Raw genomic sequence first — 22,234 nt, forward strand, 5'->3', positions numbered from 1 at the left:
TCACGCTTTCGTGTAGCATTCACTGAGCAAAGCTTTCCTGAGTAGCTTTCAAGGGCCAGGCACTCTGCTGGGACGAGGAGCCCACCATCAAGCAAATTAGATGCAGAATCATCTCTTACATTAGGACACGCTTATATATTTTACAAAACTTGTTCACATCCGCTGTTAATACTGATACTCACAGCTACCCTGTGGGATATGGAGATAGGGCAGGTATTAATATTCCTATTTGCAGATGAGGAAACTGAGTTGAAAGTAGCCAAGAACCTTGTCCAAGGTCACTCAGCTAATAAGTGATGATGGATGGTTTCCTGTCTCCGATTCCCAAGTGAGAGTCCCAGGAGAGACACTCTCTAGCATAGACACAGAAGTCATCCTCCAGAGCAGGAAGGGAGAGATATTCTTTGAGAGGCGCAAACGCTGTGGAAGTGCCACGCCTCTCTGTTGAGCAAAGGGAGGCTGGGAATTAATCACAGAGCTGGAAGAGGTCTCAGAGAACAGCTGGTCTTATCCTTTCATTTACAGATGAAAAAAACCCCAGAGGCATAGAAAGATTAAGTGACTCTGCCTAAAGACACAGAGCGAATTAGAAGCCAGGCTCCCTCCCGTGCAGTTGAAGAATCCTAGCCCTTCCGGCAGGACTTGGCCCCTTCCACACTGGCTATGGCCCTTGCTGTCTTGCTCTCTTTATTCTATTCTCTTTGTTCTCAGCTCCGACCAGAGGGAGACCTCATTGCCAGGTCCAGCATCAGAGCCTGTCGGCACCTGTCTTTGCGTGAGTGAATGAGTGAGTGACGAGTTCCTGGAGGAAGGGATGTACATTTTGTCTCTAGAATTTTCTTTCAGATGTGAGAGATTTTACATGCGGTGCTGTAACAACCAAGAGGAATGTTTGCCAATAGACACAGTTTAAACAAACGTGCAGAGGTTGAACCAAGAGTCAGATGTGGCTCAAACAGACATCCCACCTTGCTCTCCAGCTAAGATGAGGTCCTTCGAGGAGAACTCTGCCATTATTAGGACAGGAGCAGATATAAATTCCTATGACTATTGTTGGCTTATACTCAGAATAAGGTTTTCAAACGGTTCCCTGCCAACCCTTTTGGTCCCATCTCCCCCTTCTCCACTCTCTGCCTCACACCCCACGCCAGAGCAGGACCTGAGTAAAGGTGCCTTTTTGGTACCTGTCAGCTCATGCCCTGCTTCTGGCTGGGCACTGGATGTACGCATCTCAGAGCCCTGGCAAGGGGTCAGGATTTTAAATCACAGTGTGACCTTCAGCTCATTCCTTAACCATCCCCAGTCTCAGGTCACGTTTCTATAAAATAAAGACACCCACACCTGCCTTGTCCACTGTACAAAGGTGGTTGTGAGGCTAAAATGAAACAAAGTCTGTGGATGGGCTTTGTCATCAGGAAGCTTTATATTTCATGTATTTTTAGGTTGAATGCAACCAAAATACAAAATTACCAGAGGATGAACCATAAGAACCATTTACGAATGCCTTCACTGGAACACTGCATCGTAGAGGTCACACAGAGACCTATTTTAGGTGACATATTGTGGAAAGGTTTCAGTTACCAAGGAAATACTCAGTACCTGGTTTTGTTGCAAAAATATGACAATGGACCAACAAGATCTACTTCCCCATAGCCCCCAACACCACCAATCTAGATTAAAGAAAAAATTAGCCCAAGTGGCAGTAGAAATGCTCAATGATATAAAATAAAGGCAACCCAAGTTTGAGACTAATGGTTAAAGTGAACTAGAGAACCAGAGACGTTGGTTCCAGTTCCTCAGACTATGACCTTGCTTGGAGCCAGATCTATCTAGGATCGTGGGGCCCTCCCCCCTCCCTCCCGGAGCTCCCTGGATGATCGGGCCCAGATGTTCGTCCCCATAAATATAAACTATAGGTTCTGGAACTGCCAGATCTCAGTGGCTACTTATGCTGTTCTCTGAGTCAAGATTTGCTGTATTTTCAGGTTGAACATTCTTCCCACAAAGACATCCTGGGAAGGCTCTAGGGAACCTGGGGATGGCCATCCAAACTCCTGGTGTAAGGGAGTCTGATTAAGAGTCTTTCGGACCATTTTTCCAGGAGGAAAACTGTTGGAAATACTGCTGTGAAGGAGCAGAATGAAAAGGTAATGGTATTTGTTATGAGTTGAATTGTATCCCCTCAAAATTCATATGCTAAAGTCCTAAGCCCTGGAATACGGCCTTGCTTCGAGCTAGGCTCTTGACAGAAGTAAGCAAGTTTACAGGCATCATTAGGGTGGCCCCCTAATCCGAATGACTAGTGTCCTTATAAAAAAGGGAAATTTGGACACAGAGACAGACACTCACAGAGGGAAGATGATATGAAGAGACACAGGGAGAAGACAGCCATCCACAAGCCAAGGCTTGCAACAGATGCCCTCAGCCCTCAGAAGGAGCTAACTCACAACGCCTTCATCTCAGACTTCCAGGCCCCAGGACTGTGAGAAACTACATTTCTGTTGTTGAAGCCCCCAGGCTGTGGGACTCAGTGCGCAGCCCGAGCTGACCGCTACAGTGTTTACTTCAGAATGAAGTACTCTTAGCAGAAGCCACAGAGGATTTCAAGTGAATTGAAAGAGTGGACCAGATAACCCTCTCTGGATATGGACTCTAAGGGTAAGTTGGGGGCAGAGTTGCCCCAAGGGGAAGAAGAGGTCAGGCCCTTGTTGGGGAAATGGTGGGGAGGAGACAGGTGTGGGCTACAGTGGCTATACTAGGCAGCCTGTGCTGTCACCAAGGAGAATATCTCGTTTGCTCAGGTGTTTTTAGAGGGACAGGGTTTTATGTGACTTTGGGGAAGGAGGCCGCTCAAGGCAGCTTGGGACTTTGGCCCTGAACTGCCTTGAATTTGAATCCTGCGTCCATTCCTTGCTAGCTGCATGAGCTTGGCTAGACCTCACGCGGTATCCAGTTCTTCACCAGCGGCTTTTTGGGTTCCCAGTTTCAGGGATCACGAGAATGAAAGGAGACAGTGGGTGTGCCGCACACTCCCTCCTCAGGATCTTTGCACGCATGGCTCCCTCCCCCTGGAGCTCCTCCGCTCATCCATGCGTGATGCTGTACCTGACTTACTCCTCCTCCTCTCTCAGGGCTCAGATCAGATGTCGCCTCTGACGGTTAATTTTATGTGTCCACTTGATGGGCCACGGGGTGCCCACATATTTGGTCATGGGTGTGCCTGTGAGGGTGTTTTTGGAGGAGATTAGCATTCACACGGATAGACTGAGTAAAGCAGATGCCCTCCCCAATGCGGGTGGGCCTCATCCAGTCAGTTGAAGGCCTGAACAGGACAAAAAGGCTGAGTTAGAGAGGCCTGCATGGTGGCATAGTGGTTAGGTTCATGCACTCCTCTTTGGCGGCCTGGGGTTTGCCAGTTCAGATCCCTGGCACAAACCTACACACCACTTATCAAGCCATGCTACGGCAGGCATCCCACATGTAAAATAAAGGAAGATGGGCACAGATGTTAGCTCAGGGCCAATCTTCCTGAGGGGGAAAAAAAAGGCTGAGTTAGAGGGAACTCCTCTTGCCTGACCACTTCAAACTGGGACATCAGCTTTTTCCTGCCTTTGAGTTCAAACTGAAACCTCTGCTCTCCCTGGGTCTTGAGCTCACCAGCCTTCAGACTGCAACTACACCCTTGGCTCTCCTGGGTCTCAGACCTTTAGACTCGGACTGGAGTTGTACCGTCAGCTCTCCTGGGTCTTCTGCTTGCTGACTCACCCTGCAGATCTTGGGACTTGCTGGCTTCTAGAATTGTGTGAGCCAGTTCTTTCAATTCCTTACAATAAATCAATCTCTCGCTCCAGAGATCCTAATGGACTACAAGAGATATATATATATATCCTGTTGGTTGGTTCTGTTTCTCTGGAGAATCCTGACTAATACAGATTTTGGTACCAAGAGTGACGCTAGAGGAACAGAATTTTAAAGTTGAGTTTTCTGAATTTGTATGGGGTTTCTGGAATTGGCTCTCTGATCTGACTGGATTTAAGGATGCTAATAACTCTATGTCCAGTAGTAAAGACAGCCTGATTGTCCATGGTGTGATCTGGCAATAGAGATATGTAACACATTGGAGACTCCTAATCAGCCATTTATAAGAAGCGAGGATCTGGGTAACCAGGTATAGGATACTTTTGAACATTTTTGTCAAAATAATGGGTATAATGAGATTGGCTGTTGCTCCCAATGTTATTGTACAAAGTATGGAAAGAAAAGGATGAACTCAGGGATTCAAATTCCCAGCTCAAGTGCCCCCAAAATGAACCGAAAGCTTCTATGTCTGCCCTGAAGGAGACCCTTATTTCCTGTAGCCACAGGGCTGAGATCAAACCCACAGTCTGATCCTGTGACTGGCTGAATTACAATGCAGGTTGAACTCCCAGCCTTGTAGGGTGTCCACTGTTAAGTGAGGACACTGACTGGGAAGTAATGGGATCCTGAAAGTCGGAATGGGGATATGTGGGTAGACTGATGAAGCTGGGGACATGGAGCCCCTAAATTCTGATGAGTCTTTGCCAGTGCAAGCAGTCTCTCCTGGCCATCCCCCCACGGTAAAAGTGACCTCTCAACCCCCCCCCACCCCCCCCCCCGTGCCACCCCCCCCCCCCCCCCCCCCCCCGCCCCCGGGAGAGGGTATTAACCCTGCATTGCCTAAGGAAAGGGTAATGGTCTTGCCCGAGGCAGTTGCCAGGTGAGACAATGCTGATTCTCCTCAGGGCCCAGCCCACGACCCTTTTTTTGCTTCTAGACCTATAACTAAAGGTGAGGTACAAAGTGTGATCCATGAGGAGGTACATTATACTCCAAAAGAACTATTTGAGTTTTCTAATTTATGCAGGTAGAAATCTGGGCAATGTGTGTGGGAATGGATATTAAGGGTGTGGGATGACGGTGAAAGGGCTCACCAAGCAGGGATCCAGCATCTAATGGCACATCTTGGGGAGTTAAGAGGTGCTCCAACAGTTGGTTTGGTTGCTTGGCTGAAATATGGGCCAAAAGGAGACCCAGAGTGAGCGAGTTAGAAATGGTCGAACTGCCTTGGTTTAATGTAAAGGAAGTGATTCAAAGACTTATTGAGACTGGCATGTCAGAGTGGATTTGTCATCTGAGACCTACTTACCCACCCTGGGAGGGTCCAGAAGACACGCCTTTCACCATGACTGTGAGAAATCAGTTTGTGAGGGAGCCCAGCATCCTTAAAGAGCTCTGTGCTCACTCTTCTCTGTGAGCCAGACTTTACAGTGGGAACTGCAGTCACTGAATTGGGAAACCTAACCACAGGGAGAGTAATTGGATCTGGGATGGCAGGGGCCAAGTGGAGGCACACAGCCGCCAAAGGCGAGGAGGAAAGAGTTACTGTGATGGACAGCAGAGTCAAAGCAGCACTCAAAACAGTCTCATATGCTCAGACCATGGTGTTAGCTAGTTGATCGTGGCGTTCCTAGAAGTAAAATAGGTAGGAAGCCTACTCAATTCCTAGTTGTTCTGTACAAGCAGAAAAGTTCTAGGTCAAGTGAACAAAACTCTAACTTGAAGCATAAATATAAAGAATTATGGCCCTCAATCAATTCTCAGACTTGAGCCAGTTTATAGACGCAGAACCCCTGGAATGAAGAGGAGGCCAGGTCCCCTTGAGGAAGGAGCCCAGGACACTGCCAAAAGTTTATACTGTTAATCATTTTCCCAGCCTTCCCCAGAGGGACATATGGCCTTTCACCAGGATGGCTATGCACTGGGGAAGAGGAAATAATCAGAACTGTGGGGACTACTGGACATTGGCTCTGAATTGACACTGCTTCCAGGAGATGCAAACATTACTGTGGCCACCCATCAGAGTAGGGACTTATGGAGGTCAGGCGATCAATGGAGTTTTAGCTCAGGTCCATCTCAGTGGACCACAGTGGGTCCAGTGGGTCCGCAAACATATCGTGTCATGATTTCCCCAGTCCTGGAATGCATAATCGAAATACACATACTGAGCAGTTGGCAGAATCACCACATTAGTTCCCTAAGATATAGAACGAGGGCTATTAGGTGGGAAAGACCAAGTGGAAGCCACTAGAACTGCCTCTACCTAGGAAAACAGTAAACCAAGAGCAATACTGCATTCCTGGAGGGACCACCGAGATTAGTGCCACCATCAAGGACTTGAAGGATGCAAGGTGATGATTTCCACCACATCTCCATTCAATCTGCCTATCTGGCCTGTGCAGAAGACAGGTGGATCTTGGAGAATGACAGTAGATTATCATGAGCTTAACTAGGTGGTAACTCCAGTTGCAGCTGCTGTACCAGATATAGTTTCATTGCTTCAAAAAATTAACACATCCCTTGATACACAACTGTTAATTTGGCAAATGTGTTTTTGTCCATTCCTGCCCATGAGGGCCCAGCAGAAGCAGTCTGCTTTCAGCTGGCAAGGCGAGCAATACACCCTTCACTGTCCTACCTCAGAGGAATATCAACTCTCCAGCTCTGTTCATAATTTAGTTCACAGGGAACTTGATCTCCTTTGTCTTCCACAAGATACCCCACTGGTCTATTACACTGATGACATTATGCTAATTGGACCTAATGAGCAAGTAAGCAGTAGCTCACTGTTTGTAGTAGCTCTAACTATTTGTAAGACATTTGTGTGTCAGAGGATGAAAAGATTAGTCTGACAAAAATTTGGGGGCCTTCTACCTCAGTGAAATTTCTAGGGGTCCTGTGATGTTGAGATATCCCTCCTAAGGTGAGGGAGAAGCTGTTCCATTTGGCCCTTCCTACAATCAGAGAAGAGGCACCACACCTAGTGAGGCTCTTTGGATTGTGGAGGCGACATATTCCTCAACTGAGTGTGTTACTCCAGCCCATTTACCAAGTGACCTGAAATGCTGCTGGCTTTGAGTGGGCGCAGAACAAGAGATGGCTCTGTAACAGGTCCAGGCTGCTGTGCAAGCTGCTCTGCCATTGTGCCATATGACCCAGCAGATCCAATGGTGCTTGATGTGTCAGTGGCAGATAGGGGCACCGTGTGGAGGCCCTGGCAGTCCCCTATCAGTGAACTGCAGTGCAGGTCCTTAGGATTTTGGAGCAAAGCTCTGCCATCCTCTGTGGATAACTACTCTCCTTTTGAGAAATGGCTCTTGGCCTGCTATTGGGCCTTAGTAGAGAGTGAATGCTTAGCTATGGGCCACCAAGTAAGCATGTGGCCTGAGGTGCCAACCACGAACAGGGTGTTATCTGACCCACTATGCCATAAAGTTGGGTGTGCAGAGCCGCACTCCATCATCAAACGGAAATGGTATACAGACGACTGGGCCTGAGCAGGCCCTGAAGGCACAAGTAAGTTACATGAAGAAGTGGCCCAAATGTCCATGGTCCTCACTCCTGCTATACTGCCTTCTCTCTCCCAGCCTGCCCCTGCAGCCTCCTGGGGAGTTCCCTAGGATCAGTTGACAGAGGAAGAGAAGACTCAGGCCTGGTTTACAGATAGTCCTGCATGAGAGGCAGGCCTCACCTGAAAATGGACGGCTGCAGCACTACAGCCCTTTCTGGGACATCCCTGAGGCCAGAGGGATGGGAAATCCTCCCCGTGGCCAGCACTTCTGGCAGTGCACCTGGCTGTTGTGTTGGCTTCTGTAGGGAGAAATGCTCAGACGTGTGATTATGTACCAGTTCATGGGCTGTGGCCCATGGTTTGACTGGATGATCAGGGACTGGAAGGAACATGATTGGAAAATTGGTTACAAGGAAATCTGAAGAAGAGGTATGTGAATAGTCCTCTCTGAATGGGCAAAATACCTGAACGTACTTGTGTCCTATGTGAATACTCACCAAATGGTGACCTTAGCAGAGAAGGATTTTAATAATCAAGTGGATAGGATGACCTGTTCTGTGGGTTCCAGTTGGCCCCTTTCCCCAGCCAACCCTGTCTTCACCCTATAGGCTCATGAACAAAGTGGCCCTGGTGGCAGGGAGGGCGGTTATGTAGGGGTCAGCAACATGCACTTCCATTCACCGAGGCTGACTGGGCTACAGCCACTGCTGAGTGCCCAATCTGCCAGCAGCAGAGACCAGCACTGAGCCCCTGATGTGGCACCACTCTCTGGGGTGATCGGCCAGCTGCCTGGTGGCAGGTTGATTACAGTGGACTGCTTCCATCAGGGAAGGGGCAGGGTTTAGTTCTTACTGGAATAGACACTTACTCCGGCTACAGATTGGCCTTCCCTGCACCCAATGCTTCTGCCAAAAATACCATCCATGTACTTATACAATGCATTATCCACCATCATAGTGTTCCATATAGCATTGCTTCTGATCAAGGAACTCACTTCACAGCACATGACCTGCAGCAGTGAGCCCATGACCATGGAATTCATGGGTTTTACCATGTTCCCCACCATCTTAAAGCAGTTGGCTTGATAGAAGGATGGGAAGGGCTTTTTAAGACTCAGTTACAGTGCCACCTAACAGGTGAAAATATCTTGTAGGGCTGTATGTGCTCTGAATGAGCATCTGGTCTGTGTTGCTGTTTCTCTGATAGCCACGATTCACAGGTCCAGGGATCAAGGGGTGGAAATGGGAGTGGCACCACTCACCATTACCCCTAGTGATCTCCTAGCAAAATTTTTGCTTCATGTTCCAAGAGTTTATGCTCTACTGGCTTAGAGATCTTAGATCCAAAGGGAGGAATGTTTCTGCCAGGAGATACAACGATTACACTGAACTGGAATTTAAGACTTCTGCCTGGTTACTTTGGGCTCCTCACGCCTCTGAATTAACAGGCAAAAGAAGCTGCTGTGCTGACTAGGGTGATGGATCCTGACTACCAAGGAGAAATTGAGCTACTACTCCACAATGGAGGTCAGGAAGAGCATGTCTGGAATACAGGAGATGCCTTAGGGTATCTCTTAGTACAGAACAAAAGACTGACCCTCCCCCAAGTAAGAGAATTCTCCTGCCTGACAGCCTCCAAACTGACACATCATCTCTTTCTCGTTCTATAGCAGCTTCCAGCCTTTGGATTTGAATCAGGACATCAGCTGTGCAGATTTTGGACTTGCCAGCCTCCATGATCACATGAGCCTATTCTGTCTCTCTCTCCTATTGGCTCTGTTTCTCTGGAGAAGCCTGATTAATGCAGGGGTGAGATGGGAGGAGAAGAGAGCATCAGAGTGACAGGGATCTGAGGGGTGGATGGTTGAGAGCACCAATGAGGGCGCGGGAAGGGAGAAAACAAGAGGAGATGGAGTTTCCAAAAGATGAGGTCAGCCTATTTCTCCATGTGGACCCAATTAAACAGATCCATATATAAAATCCACATTTGCATGACAGGCAAAGTTAGGAGCCATAACACCTTTACAAAAGAGGTTTGTAAGTATGTTAAAGCTGCCCTTTGCCCTAGGCATTTGCTATAGGATTGTATTAGCCCACTAGGATTTTTACCTAAAACCAGGGACTTCTGTGTCTGGCAAGATCACCAAGGCCCTCTGGGAGCTTCGTAGTAGCCCAGCCCGGATCTGGCTCTCACCTCGTAGGATGGTGACATTGCGAAGGATTTCTCCGTGATGCGTATCCACAGCCTTCATCTCCTCCATGATCATGGAGAGGTTGCGCACGTTGAAGTCCAGCCGGGCGCTGAGCAGGCTGAAGCGCTCTCGGAGCAGGTCCGTGGTGCCCAGCATGAGGGAGACGGACTTGTTCAGGTAGTAGAGCTCCTCGGCGTGGGTGTGGAAGCCCAGTGTGCAGGAGAGCCGCACGTCGTCCAGGTACTTGAGCATGCTGTGCACATGGTTGTCAGTGGCATTGATGTTGGTGAAGATGGTGCCAATCTCGATCTCGTGAGAAGCCATGCGTCCTTCCAACGTCTCGAACCTCTCCACTGTGCGGTTCTGGGCATAGCGGGTGTGGTACTGCAGATCGTGCATGTTCTCCTCGTGGTCATCCAGGAAGGATGAGATGTTATCCAGCTGCAGCTGCAAGCCCATGACCTGCAGCACCAGGTCATGCATGCTCTCGGAATTCTGGCTGATGCGCTGTGATGAGGCCCCCAGAGTGGCCTGGATGTTCTTGACCACTTCTCCGGTCTTGGCCGAGGTGGTACGCAAGCTGCTGAAGAGCCGGGTATAGTTCTGCCAGTCAGTGACAATCTTCTGGAGGGTCAGGGTCTCCTCGTCTGTCTTCCGCCGGATCCCGTGGATCCACTCTGAAGTCTGCCCCACGGTGAAGTTGATCTGGTGCACTGCAGCCTTGACATCATAGCACTCCTGGGTGAGGTCTTTCAGAGAGAGATCCAAGCCGGCTGTGGTGGCCTGCCAGCCTCTCATCTGGGCTAGGAAGAGCCCCAGAGACTGGTTGACCTGGTGGACGGAGAAGGAACAACTGCCCATCTCCTGGGAGATTTGACTGCTGGTGGTGGAGAGCAGTTCATGGGTCTGAGAGGTCTGGTCCAGTTGGACCTCCTGAGCCAGAAGCATCTTCTGAATTCCCTCCAGCTCCTCCTGCAGTCTTTTGATCTCTTGCCCCAGCTGCCCAGCCTCATGGCAAAAAGAGCAGTTGTTCGGGGCTTTCAAATCTTCAGAAGAAAGGGACAACATTTTGAGTTGCTGAAGGATCATGGGACAAAGTTTGCTTCTTTAAATTAAATATTTCAGAGCATAATGAATTGGCAAGTGGCTTCTCGATCACTCTTGCTTTCCTAAGTCCTGCTAAGAAATCCTTTCTGAAAAAGCCTTGCCATTCTATGAAATCTTATTTTTACCAAATATCTTTACTATGACCTGAAATGTAGGATTTAGGACATTTCCTCCATCTCGCCACCAAATTCTCAATAATACATCTGCATAACTTCTGAGGTTGCCAAGGAACCTCCCACTCACATTTTATCTTAAAATTTCTCCAAATACTTTTATATTTGTTTTATTATTTGATCCTCGCACAAACTTTTGGGGTAGATGGTGCCGGGACTTCTCTCCCTGTGACTGACAAGAAATGAGGGACAGAGAAGTGGCTTGCCAAATATCACTCAAGTAGTTAGCGGCAGAATAGGACTCTTTCCATCAGAGCAGACCACTCCTAAACCCTTCTATTTTTGGCTCCTTCTGTCTCATTCTCAGAATGATAACATCCCTAGTTAAAGCAGGAGACCAAGAGCATCATGCATTGTGCACACTTTAAGGCAGTGATGAGGAAAGGGCTGACTTGTCAAGAGGCTCTGGAAGGTCTTAAAAATAATGTCAGATACGTGAGGATATTTGAGGATGGACTGTCTTCGTCAGTCTAGCCCACCTATAGACTCTGGCTGGATCTGTACCACACACAGAACCCCTGGCCCCATGCCTGAGTATATCCCAGGATGACAGCCCTCTTTGAATGGATGGTTCTCTAGCTGGACAGGGAGGCCGGGAGCCATGGCTGTCCTCCCCTTGTGCTTAGAAGGTTGGTGAAGGCTGCCCTGCTCTGGGGCACCATGGCATGGGGAGGAGCCCTCACCTCTCCCCAATTAATACTAATCTTCCATCATAGTCATCAGCACATTTGGACACTGGACACTTACCCAGTCCTTGGAGATTTTCCTGCATAGACACAAGCTTCTTGTCATAAATGGCCTGGGCCAGGGAGATATCCTCTGAGAGAGAGTCCACTTTCCTGAAAACTGTAGGGGAAATACAGGTGAGAAACTGGGACAGGGTCTTAGCTCAGAGAAAGAGGAGTTGTTTGTTGAGAAGACATTTTTATCAGCCCCTCTGCAACCAAAGCCATTCACCCTTCTTCTATGGGGCTTCCCAATGGTGGTAAGGGAAGATGCTTCTTACAGCCAGAGTTTGTCACATATCCCATAAAAATATGTATCTATGTATCTCTATCTATAGAACAGCTAGATATGTATCTCTTTAGATATCTCCCTTAGTGTATGTATGTGTGTACAGTCATATGTGGCACGACGACGTTGCGATCAACTGGCTGCGTACACAAAGGTGGTCCCACAGGATTAGTACCACAGAGCCCAGGTGTGTAGTAGGCTGTCCCATCTGGGTTTGTGTAAGTGCACTCTATGGTGTTCACACACCGACAAAATCACCTAATGATGCATTTCTCAGAATGTATCCCTGTTGTTAAGCCACGTATAACTGTATATATACGTATCTATGTGGATAGATAGTACAATGTGTAATACATATAATTATACATATGTATATATGTCATTCTCCTCCCCTCAGATTTTAGAACTAGGACTTGACCACAAGATAGAATATGGAAAATTAAGAAAAAAATATAAAAGGAAAATAAAAATTATTCTTAATCCTAACACTGAGAGATAACTGCTATCAACATTTTCATGTATCTCTTATAATCTTATCTCCACAACCATTTTATAGCTACACAGATACACACATTTTTGGAGAACAACAACAGAAAACTGGGGTGTTCTGAAATCTCATCTATTTTATTTTGCTTTATTGTATCATGTCATGGACATTTTCCCATTGAGGTTTAAATCCCCCTTTTTTTTTTTTAAAGATTTTATTTTTTTTCCTTTTTCTCCCCAAAGCCCCCTGGTACATAGTTGTATATTCTTCGTTGTGGGTACTTCTAGCTGTGGCATGTGGGACACTGCCTCAGCGTGGTTTGATGAGCAGTGCCATGTCCGCGCCCGGGATTCAAACCAACGAAACACTGGGCCGCCTTCAGCGGAGTGCGCGAACTTAACCACTTAGCCACGGGGCCAGCCCCTAAATCCCTTTAAAGTAATTACTTTTAATGCCTGTATCATACTCTATGTAAATGATTCAGCAATCATATAAAAATTCCCTATTGTTGGGGACACTTAAGGAACCTCCCCTCTGAGCCTGGAAATGAAACTTGATATGTAAATTTATGAGTAACGCTTCATCCTAGAAATAATCTTGTATATGACGGTTGTGTGTATACGGTTATTCTGTTAGGACAGAATGCTGGAAGTAGAATTATTGAGGCAAGGGTATCCTTGAAGTCCTTGATACATGTTGCCAAACTGCCCCCTAGAAATGGTTACACCGGTTTACGCTGCGCAGGCAGCCCCAGCTCCTACTGAGGGGTCAGTGCTGGCTGGTGGTCAAAGAACATCTGGGCAGCAGCAGGACCCCTGGCTTTCTCCAGCAGGTGCCTGGCTGAGCCTGATAGTGAGACGAGGGCAAGGACCGGATGGAGAGTGAATAAGATGCTTCCCACAGATCCTATGAAGGTCAAGTGTGGGGAGACGGAATTAGCCCCACCAAAAGTTGGGTAATGCAACTTCTAGTCCAGATTTGCCTCACATTTGTTGCGTGACTTCAGGCAAGTCAATTAATCTTTTTGGAGCTCAAGTGAATCATCTATAAAATGAAAGTATGAAGCTAGATGACTTCTAAAGCTCTTGTCAGCTCCAAAATTCTATGACTCCAAATTTTTTTGGAATCTCTGGGCTTTAATTAACATTGTACATCTCAGAGCTGCCAAGACTTAATTAGTAACGGTGACATGTTGAGAAATCCTAGGAACAATTATATGCTGTTACAGTAGACTAGCACTTTATGGTTAATGATATTCATTATTCCATTGGAGACTTCCAACAATTCAGATGCCTGTATAGATGGGGGAACAGAGATGCAGAGAGACTGAAAGATCTTGATTCTTATTCAGATGCTCTGTAAAGTCCTCCTCCAAGCCAACAGCCAAGGGCTGACTCGTATAATTCACCCTGTTCATTTTTTCATTGCGCGTTTCACAATTTGTGATTATATATTAATTTTTTTGTTTAGCTGTTTTCCTTACTTTTCAGACTTTATTTTTTCATCCTTTCAAAATTGTGTTTTATAATGTATACTATATAGTAAAGAGTGCACATGTACAATTTATAAATAAAATAGGTATTTTTGGAGGTGTGAGCCTATCATTACATCTGTCCATCTATTTTATCTTTTTATCCATCCATCAATCCACCTAATTTTTTGATGCATTTTAAATCAATTTTTTACTAATAGGATGAGAAGTCAAAACAGTTCATAGATTACTGCTCTAGACCAGGGGTTGGCAAATAAGGGTCTGCAGGCTAAATCTGGCCCAGTGTCTGTTTCATTGGAACACACACACCCCATTAATTTACACATCATCTCTGGATGCTTTGGCTCTACAATGGCAGAATTTGGTTGTGACAAAGACCATATGTGCCCCACAAATCCTAAAATATTTACTATCTAGCCCTTGACAGAAAAAGTTTGCAAACCCTGCTCTAGTTACAGGCTCCACAAAGACAAGGCCTCTGGTTTATTAGGCAGTTTATGCCCAGTGTCTAGTACAGTCTTGGCCTATAGCATGCATGAAAAATACCACTCGAGTAAATGAATGCAGTGGGTTTTCCTTGTCTGTTGAGAGGAAGACTGACTTTGCCCAGCCCTCTGGACTTTGGCCACAGTCCTTATTGTAAAGCATTGACTAGGACCATTCGGATAGCTTACACATCTCTAGTCATGCATTCAACAAGCATTACTTAGCAGCTACCAACCAGGCTTGGATGGTGCCAGCACTGTGCCAGGGACTTGAGATACTCGGGCTGGTGGTGAAAACAAAAAAGAAAACCCTGACGTTCTCCCTCATTTCCCAAACACACTCCTCACCCCTAATTCTTATGATCCTCTGCCCATTCACTCTGGATGTTGGGGCAAGTCACTGCACCTTTCTCGTGGGTGGAACGGGGCCAGCCTGCCATTTTGGGGCTTGCTGAGACGATTTGTGGATATCATGTATGATGGTGCCTGTGCTTGGTGGGACAACTGTTCATACCCTCTGAGGGGTTTCGGTACCTACGCTCTTCTCTGGGCTCACGTTTGTGGCTCCTGGGGCTTTATTAATGGTCCCATGGGTGCTGGGAGTGTGGCCCTGAAAGGGCTGACCAGGAACCTTTGGAAGTTCTCCAGGGGCCAGTTTGCAGCCGCCCGGTGGTAGGGCCGCAGCTCCTCCCCCCTCCCTCCCCCCCCCCCCCCCCCCCCCCCCCCCCCCGGCTCAGGATTTGGGCCACTTTCTGAGAGGCCAAGCCCTGGGAATTGATTTAGCCCGGAGAGGTGGAGCTGAACGGGGGTGAGGGGCATGGAAGGTTCTTGAAGTCGGTGGTCCTCAAACCTGGCTGAACATTGGAGTCACCTGAGGAGGTTTCATAGCCAGTTAAGGCCTGGGTCCCACCCAGTGATTTGATTTCACTCATCTGGAGTGGTATTTTTAAATGCTCTCCAAGGGATTCCAATGTGCAGACGAGACTGAGAACTGCTCCCTGTGATGGTGAATTAACAGACTCATCTCTGTTCCCACTACCTGGCACACAGTAGGTGTTTGGTTTGTGTTGGATTAATTAATGCCTTCGGGATTACTGGAAGTTGATTAGAGCGTCTATTCAAATTTAATATGCTGGCCTCTTGCCTTCAAGCCAAGGAAGCCAGTTACTGAATATCTCTAACCAGGGCCTGGACCAGGGTACCCCGTTACCCGCCCCGCCTCCCTTAGGGAAGTGCACACTCTCGGGTCAGGTAGTTCGAGTGCAGGGTCGGCACCTGGCATGAGGCACCATGCATACCTGCTTGTCTCGCCCTAGTCCCGGCCTTGTCTCTAATTTCCAGTCCATGGAACAAACAAACCTGCTCGCTTCCCTTAGTAAAGAAGTCTGAATTTTCAAAATCTGAAGCTAGGAGTGGAAGGGGATTGCAGTGAGAAGCCATCAAATTTGTTTTGTCAGTTGACCATAAACTGTCAGCACCCAGAAGGCAGAAGTTACCTGAATCCGGCTGTGCGCCCTCACCTGGGTCAGCCACCATAGTCATGCAAACCATGATGTGTTCGCGACCCACCAACTTGAGATCCCCTGCAGGACTCCCCTGCAGCACTCCCCTGCAGGACTCTGGTTGAGTAGGTCTGGGGGAGACCCAGGAATTTGCATCATAACAAATCCCGGGGGTGATCTTGATGCAGGCCGGGCATCTAAACTCACTTTGAGAAACACTCACGAAGACCATGGAAGGGGCTTAGAAGTGGCCCGACCCAGTGATCTCAACCTGGATATACAACAGAATCATCTGGAGAGCTTAAAAATACTGAATTAATTCCATTATCTGGGGTGGGGCCCTGGCATCAGTATTTTTTAAAGCTCCCAGTTGATTCTAACACGGAGCTGAAACTGAGAACCACTGATCTGGTCCTATCCTCTCATTTCACCAATAGGAAAACAGAGGTCCTGAGAGGGGAAGCGCCTTGCTCAAGGCCACACAGCTAAGTATTGACCAGAAATTAGGAGCCGGTCTTCGCAGTTTGAATCAGGTATTAGATTCCCTGGTCAGTAAGATGCTGTCCTGGGCCCTGAGCCACAGAGATCTGCATTTGTAGAGCGTTTTGGTGCCAACCCCTGATCAGAAGCTGCCCTGCAGCCCGCGATAGGGGAGCCCTGGACTAGCTGGAGGCTGCTGGGAGCGGCACTCACCCAGAGAGGCCAGCACGGCCACGGCCACCAGGAGCAGGGCCAGGAAGAGGTAAAGGATCCGCACGGATGTGTGCAGAGACAGGTTCCTCTGGCAGCGGCTGCAGCGGGGACCCGGCCGGCCTGTGGGGGACAGAAGGAGAGCAGTGGCTTAGGCCAGTGGCTGAGGCTGCAGCTGAAGGATCAGGTTCATGCTCTTGCTCCGACCTGTCTCATTACATTTCAAACCAGCCTCAGAAAGGGAGTTGTTCTCCATCCATCTCTACCCATCCCACTGCCTTTTCTCTAGGTCCTAGAGCTTTTAGGAAGTGAAGAGACCAGAGTCAGGGTCTCAAAGAACACCCCCACCACTCCCATCACTCTCTCTCTATGGCATCATCACTCAGCCCACGGTGTGGGCAAACACCCCTCTCTGATACACTGGCCTTACTGATGATCCACGACATGGGGCAGCCAGCCCTGTTACACCACTGGGTGACCAACTCATCCAGGTTTGCCTAGGGCTTTCTGGGTTTTAGACTGAAAGTCTCATGTTATGGGAACTCCTCAGGGTGGGGCAAACCAGGATGGTTGGCCAAGACTGTCTCAGTATTAAAACTGGAAGTCATACACCCTGGGAAACCCCTGAGTCCCAGGCAATCCAGATGGTTATCACCAGTCTCACAAGGTTTCAGGTAACCAGCAGTTCTCCTGGAAACCAAAAGAATGGTGCCAGTCCACCAGCTGGGCCCCTGGTATGCGGGAAGGAGGGAGCCCAGTGTTCTTGGCTATTCTGGCAGGTGGCCAATGCCCAGAGGGAATGCAGTGATAGTCCCAGAAATATGAAATTTCTAAGGCGAATTTACCTTCAGCTGCACATTATGAGTACCAGGAATGTTTAAAAATCCTGATGCCCTGTTCACACTCCAGACCAAAAGAAATCAGAATTTCTGAGGGCTGGGCTCAGGCATCCTTGGGTGATTACAATGCACAGCCCAGGTTGAGAACAGCTGCTCTAATCTATGAAACTCACTGAGAAGCCCTGCTTTAACAGTTCAGGTGGCATGGGTTTCTCAGATTAACCATGCCAAGATGGGTCCTGTAGGCCTGAGAAGGATGGGCTACTTGGCTGGTGTGGGATACAAGGAAGGAGGTAGTTCTGGGGCAGCTAGAAGACAGGCCCCCAGGGAGATGGCAGAGGTCCCTGACAGGTCTCAGGAGGAGCCCCGGACACAGATGTCACTTGTGTCAAACTTTGACTTCATCTGTACTGTATAACCCAGGCCACTCTGCCCTTTCACCCTCCAGGAAGCAGTAGGGAAAGGACAGCCAGGGTTTTGAAGCCATGGAGAGAGAAAACAAGTCACCAGCCTGGGAATGGGGGTAAGGAGATCGGAAGGCAGCTGCCAGAGCCCTTACCCTCCTGTGTGCACGGGAAGGTTGGCATGTCCTCGTCGTCAGCAGCCAGCTCCTCTTCTGTAACACACAATGCATCTCCGTCGCCAGCGGCCGACCTCACTGTGATGGAGCCAGTGCCATCAGTCCCAGGGCTGGGACCCTGAGTCACACCCACCCCTCTCCAGCTGCCCCATTCATTTACAGTCCCCACACCCTGCGCCCACCCCTGCCCCTGGGTCCAAGTCAGCCCACTTGAGCTCCAGGTGACCTGATGGTAAGCAGAGAAAGGGGGACAGAGGTAAGAATCAAGAGGCTGAGGAACTGGGATGTCCTAACACCTCTGGGTAGGGAGACTGCAGGATCTCCAACAAGCTGGTAAAGATACACAGGCCAGCTCAGTCGCCTACTCTATCTGCACCTTGCTCAAACTCCTTGGGGTGGACCAAGAAGAAATAAGAGCTGGTTGCTTGATCCGGCTCAGAGTCCTTCCATGCCCTGACACATGGTAACCGAAGCAGAATTGCCTTTTCCAGGGACGAGGGTGAATCTGGCCCCAGCACAGCAGCACAGTCCCCACCAAGACTCTGCATTCGGCCCAGGTGGGGGGTGCAGAGAGGAGGAAGCTGGAGGTGGGGGGTACCAAAGGTCACAGACCTTTGCCTCACACCACCTTGTCCAGGGCCTGCCAGGTGTGGAAGGGATGGTGGGAGGAGCAGGTCTCATGTCAGAAGGCTGATTTGATGCTTGTTCCATGGGATCATGTACTCCCTAAATAAGACCTAAGTGATGTGGTCCCTCATTCTGAGGATTGCTCTCATCCCCCTAGACACTTCATACCTCCTCCTCCTTAAAAGACCTGGTCTTTACGAATGATGAGAAGCAAGATGCCCAAAATAGGCAGAGTGAGCTGAATCTCCAAGTGGGTGTTTGAGAAGTTAGGTGGTCTGGATTGAGCTGACCAGGGCTTTTGTGCCGAAAAGCGGGGGATGCAAGCTGATGATGACGACCAAATTGCTTGGGAGACGTCTGCTAAGGGGATTTTTTAAACTATGCAGTAAAATCCAGAGGCAATAAAAGAAAAGATCAATACATTTGACTACATGACAATAAAATAAAAACACTTGTCCCTGACCAAAAAAAGCAAATGTCAAACTGGGAGAAAATATTCACAACACATATCACAGCTAAAGAGCTAGAATACCAAATATATAAAGAGCTCTAAAAATTGAGGAAATGAAGAATGAAAAATCCTATAGAAAAATGGGCAAAAGACCTGAACAGACAATTTTGAAAAGAGCCAATGAGAATGGCCCCTAAACAAATGAAAAGATGTTCAACTTTACTTACAAGGTAAATGCAGCTTAAAACAACACTGTGATAACATTTCTCACCCATCAGATTGGCAGGAATGCAGAGGCCTGACAGTGCACTGTGTTGGCCAGGCCGTGGGGAGTGAGGTGGGAATGCAAAATGGCCCAACCCGGAGGAGGGGAATTTAATATATGCATTTGCCCTCCAACCCAGCAATCACACAATCGCAATCACACTGGAATTTATCCAGAACACATACCCCCAACAACCTGAAAATACATATGACAAGGTTATTCACTGCAGGGTTATTTGTATCTGCAAAAACTGGGAACTATCTAAATGTACATGAATGTACTCCGGTATATATACACCCATTGGGGCTCTATGCAGCTCTACAAACAAATAAGGAACTCTCTATTAACTGATATGGAGTAATTTCCAAGAGATAATAAATGAAAACGGCAAAGTGCAAATAAGCATATATAGTATACTACCTTTTTTGTAAGAAAGAAGGGAAAGTAAGAAAACATGCATACACCTGCTTATCATTGAAAGAAGAAACACAGGAAGGGTAAACCAAAAGACAATGAAGTTGTTTTCTACAAGGGATGGGGTGGAAGGAACACAAGAAGGAGTGACATTTCTCTGAGTATAATTTTTGTATAGTTTTGACTTTTGAAAACATGTTAATATTTTACATATTTAAAAAATTAAATTTTATTGATTAAAAAAACCCATCTGGAACCAGATAAATCTTGTTTGCATTTTTTTTAAACAGATTGCTTGCATTTTGAATGACTACAATAAGCACACTGATGGGGGAAAGGAAAGAACTAATCTAAGTAGATTACGGCATGGTTTTGACTATGTAAACTCAGTCTGGGATATGACAGGATGTGACTGGGGAAGAAGTACAAACAAATCTTGAAATTTTTAAGTAATTTTATGAATTGTTGTAGCATGGGTAAAGCAATTCTCAAATTATTTTAGATGAATTCCAGATTGAGCAAGTGAGTAAATGTGTTGATGTGGTTTGGACGCGGGGTTCTCATTGTGAAAAAAGGGACACAGAGCTATGGAATGGGAGAGACAAGAGAGAAGCCCTTGGGGATGGATGGAAGTTAGAGGCATCAATATGAACCCATAACTTCTAAAATATGTATCTGTATGTATATGTTCATGTTTATGTGCATATAATGTATTATGTATCTATATTTGTAGGTATGTGTATACATATAACTTTGTTTGCTGCAAAGACACTGAAATAGCAACAAACATGCCTAGCAACCTAGGTCATAAGGAAATAGAAAGCAGCTTGAAGATGTCCCCACTGGGCAACTCTGAACAATTTGAGCATTAAAATAATTAAGCATAATAATGCAATTATGTTATTGAAAAAATAGAGATTCATGGATTCATACCAATGATAGTTAGAGAGACAGAGAGAAGAGAGGACTCCTTCTTAGAGTCGTGCTGGAGTGGGAGATCAACAGTTGCAATCATTATGGTAAAGACTGGATCAGGCAAGAACCACCAAGGGATGCTACCTCTAGGGAAAATTCTAATGAAGAACAGCATTTATACATGGTCTTACAGTATCTCCTTACAGGCTACTTATTAGTTGCAGGAGAGGAAAAAAAAAAATTCCAGTAACTACATATTAGGGAAATCAGGCAACACCTTGACCAGGTGATCAAAATTAACATCACCTCTGAGGGCCAGATGGACATGGTGTGCTTCTAGAGGTGACAGCCTGAGCAGCATACATCACCTATGTCATTTATTGGCCAAGAATGCATAACCCCATTTGAATCACGAGGAACCATGAGAAAAACACAAAGTGAGGATCACTGTATACAAAAAAGTGGGGGGGGGGGGAGTGTTGTATTTTTCAAAAATATCAGTCATGAACGACAATAAAGGTGAAGGAGACATGACAACTAAATGCAACCCTTAACGTTAGACTGGATCCTGTGCCGGAGGGAGAGGGAAATCTATAGAGGATATGTCGTCAACTGACAACATTGGAATATGTACGGTTGATCAGATAAAGTATTAAAGCAAATTCACGAACTTCATATCTGTACTCTGATCATATTCCGATTCTTAGGAAATCCACGCTCAAGTGTTAGAAGTAAAGGAGCATGATGTGCGTAACTTACCCTCAAGTGCTTCAGAAAAAATCACGTGTGTGTATGTATGTGCATATGCATATGTGTGTATCTATAAATAGTACTGCAGTGAAAATCCTTGTATGTCAAATGTTAAGCACATATGGGATTTTCTTAAGACAATTTCCTAACAGTGAATTCACTGGCTCAGATTGTAAGAACATTTTAACGATCTGGAACAAATGACCAATTGCTGTCTAGAAAGGGCATACAAATCACACTTCTCCCCACACAGCATGTGAAGATACATCCATGCACTAGTCCCTCGCCCCATGAGTCTTATAAAGTAAATGTCTTTACGAGTTTAATGCAAAGAATAGCCATATTTTATTCTGCAAGTTTAAAAATTATTAGTGAGGGGCCGGCTCCGTGGCCGAGTGGTTAAGTTCGCGCGCTCCGCTGAGGCGGCCCAGGGTTCGGATGCTGGGCATGGACATGGCACTGCCCGTCAGGCCACGTTGAGGCGGTGTCCCACATCCCACAACTAGAAGGACCTGCAACTAAGATATACAACTGTGTACAGGGGGGGTTTGGGGAGATAAAGCAGAAAAGAAAAAGATTGGCAGCAGTTGTTCGCCCAGGTGCCAATCTTTAAAAAAAAAAAAATTATTAGTGAGACTGAATATCTTAAGTGCTCACAGCCATTCCTTTCCATGAACTGTCTCCATGTAGCCTTTAGCCATTTTTCTGTTGAGCTGTTGATTTTTCTGTTCATGTGAGGTTGTTTTAAGAACATAACCTTTCATCACGTGTCTTCCAGATGTTTCAATGGATTTATTTCTGAAAATTGTTAAAGCGTTTGTGTGCGCAGCTCCAGGGCCACCATGGTGCCCTCCAGGGGGTGGGTGGGGGTGCGGAGGGGTGG

General features: G+C 47.1%; 1 protein-coding gene across 3 annotated transcripts in view; it reads right to left on the bottom strand.

The window, feature by feature from the left end:
• SCARA3 (scavenger receptor class A member 3) overlaps nt 1-22,234 on the bottom strand; it is a 122,569-nt gene that overhangs the window by 86,463 nt on the left and 13,872 nt on the right. For all 3 annotated transcript variants that reach the window (XM_044766865.2, XM_044766868.2, XM_014843309.3), the window contains exons 2-5: nt 17,909-18,007; nt 16,514-16,633; nt 11,588-11,686; nt 9,563-10,606 (exon numbers count right to left, since the gene is read on the bottom strand). In XM_044766865.2, the coding sequence (XP_044622800.1) occupies nt 9,563-10,606; nt 11,588-11,686; nt 16,514-16,633; nt 17,909-18,007 (1,362 nt within the window). The remainder of the gene's footprint in view (nt 1-9,562; nt 10,607-11,587; nt 11,687-16,513; nt 16,634-17,908; nt 18,008-22,234) is intronic.

Source organism: Equus asinus, chromosome 3 (genome assembly GCF_041296235.1).
Source record: "Equus asinus isolate D_3611 breed Donkey chromosome 3, EquAss-T2T_v2, whole genome shotgun sequence".
In the NCBI taxonomy this organism is placed as follows: domain Eukaryota; kingdom Metazoa; phylum Chordata; class Mammalia; order Perissodactyla; family Equidae; genus Equus; species Equus asinus.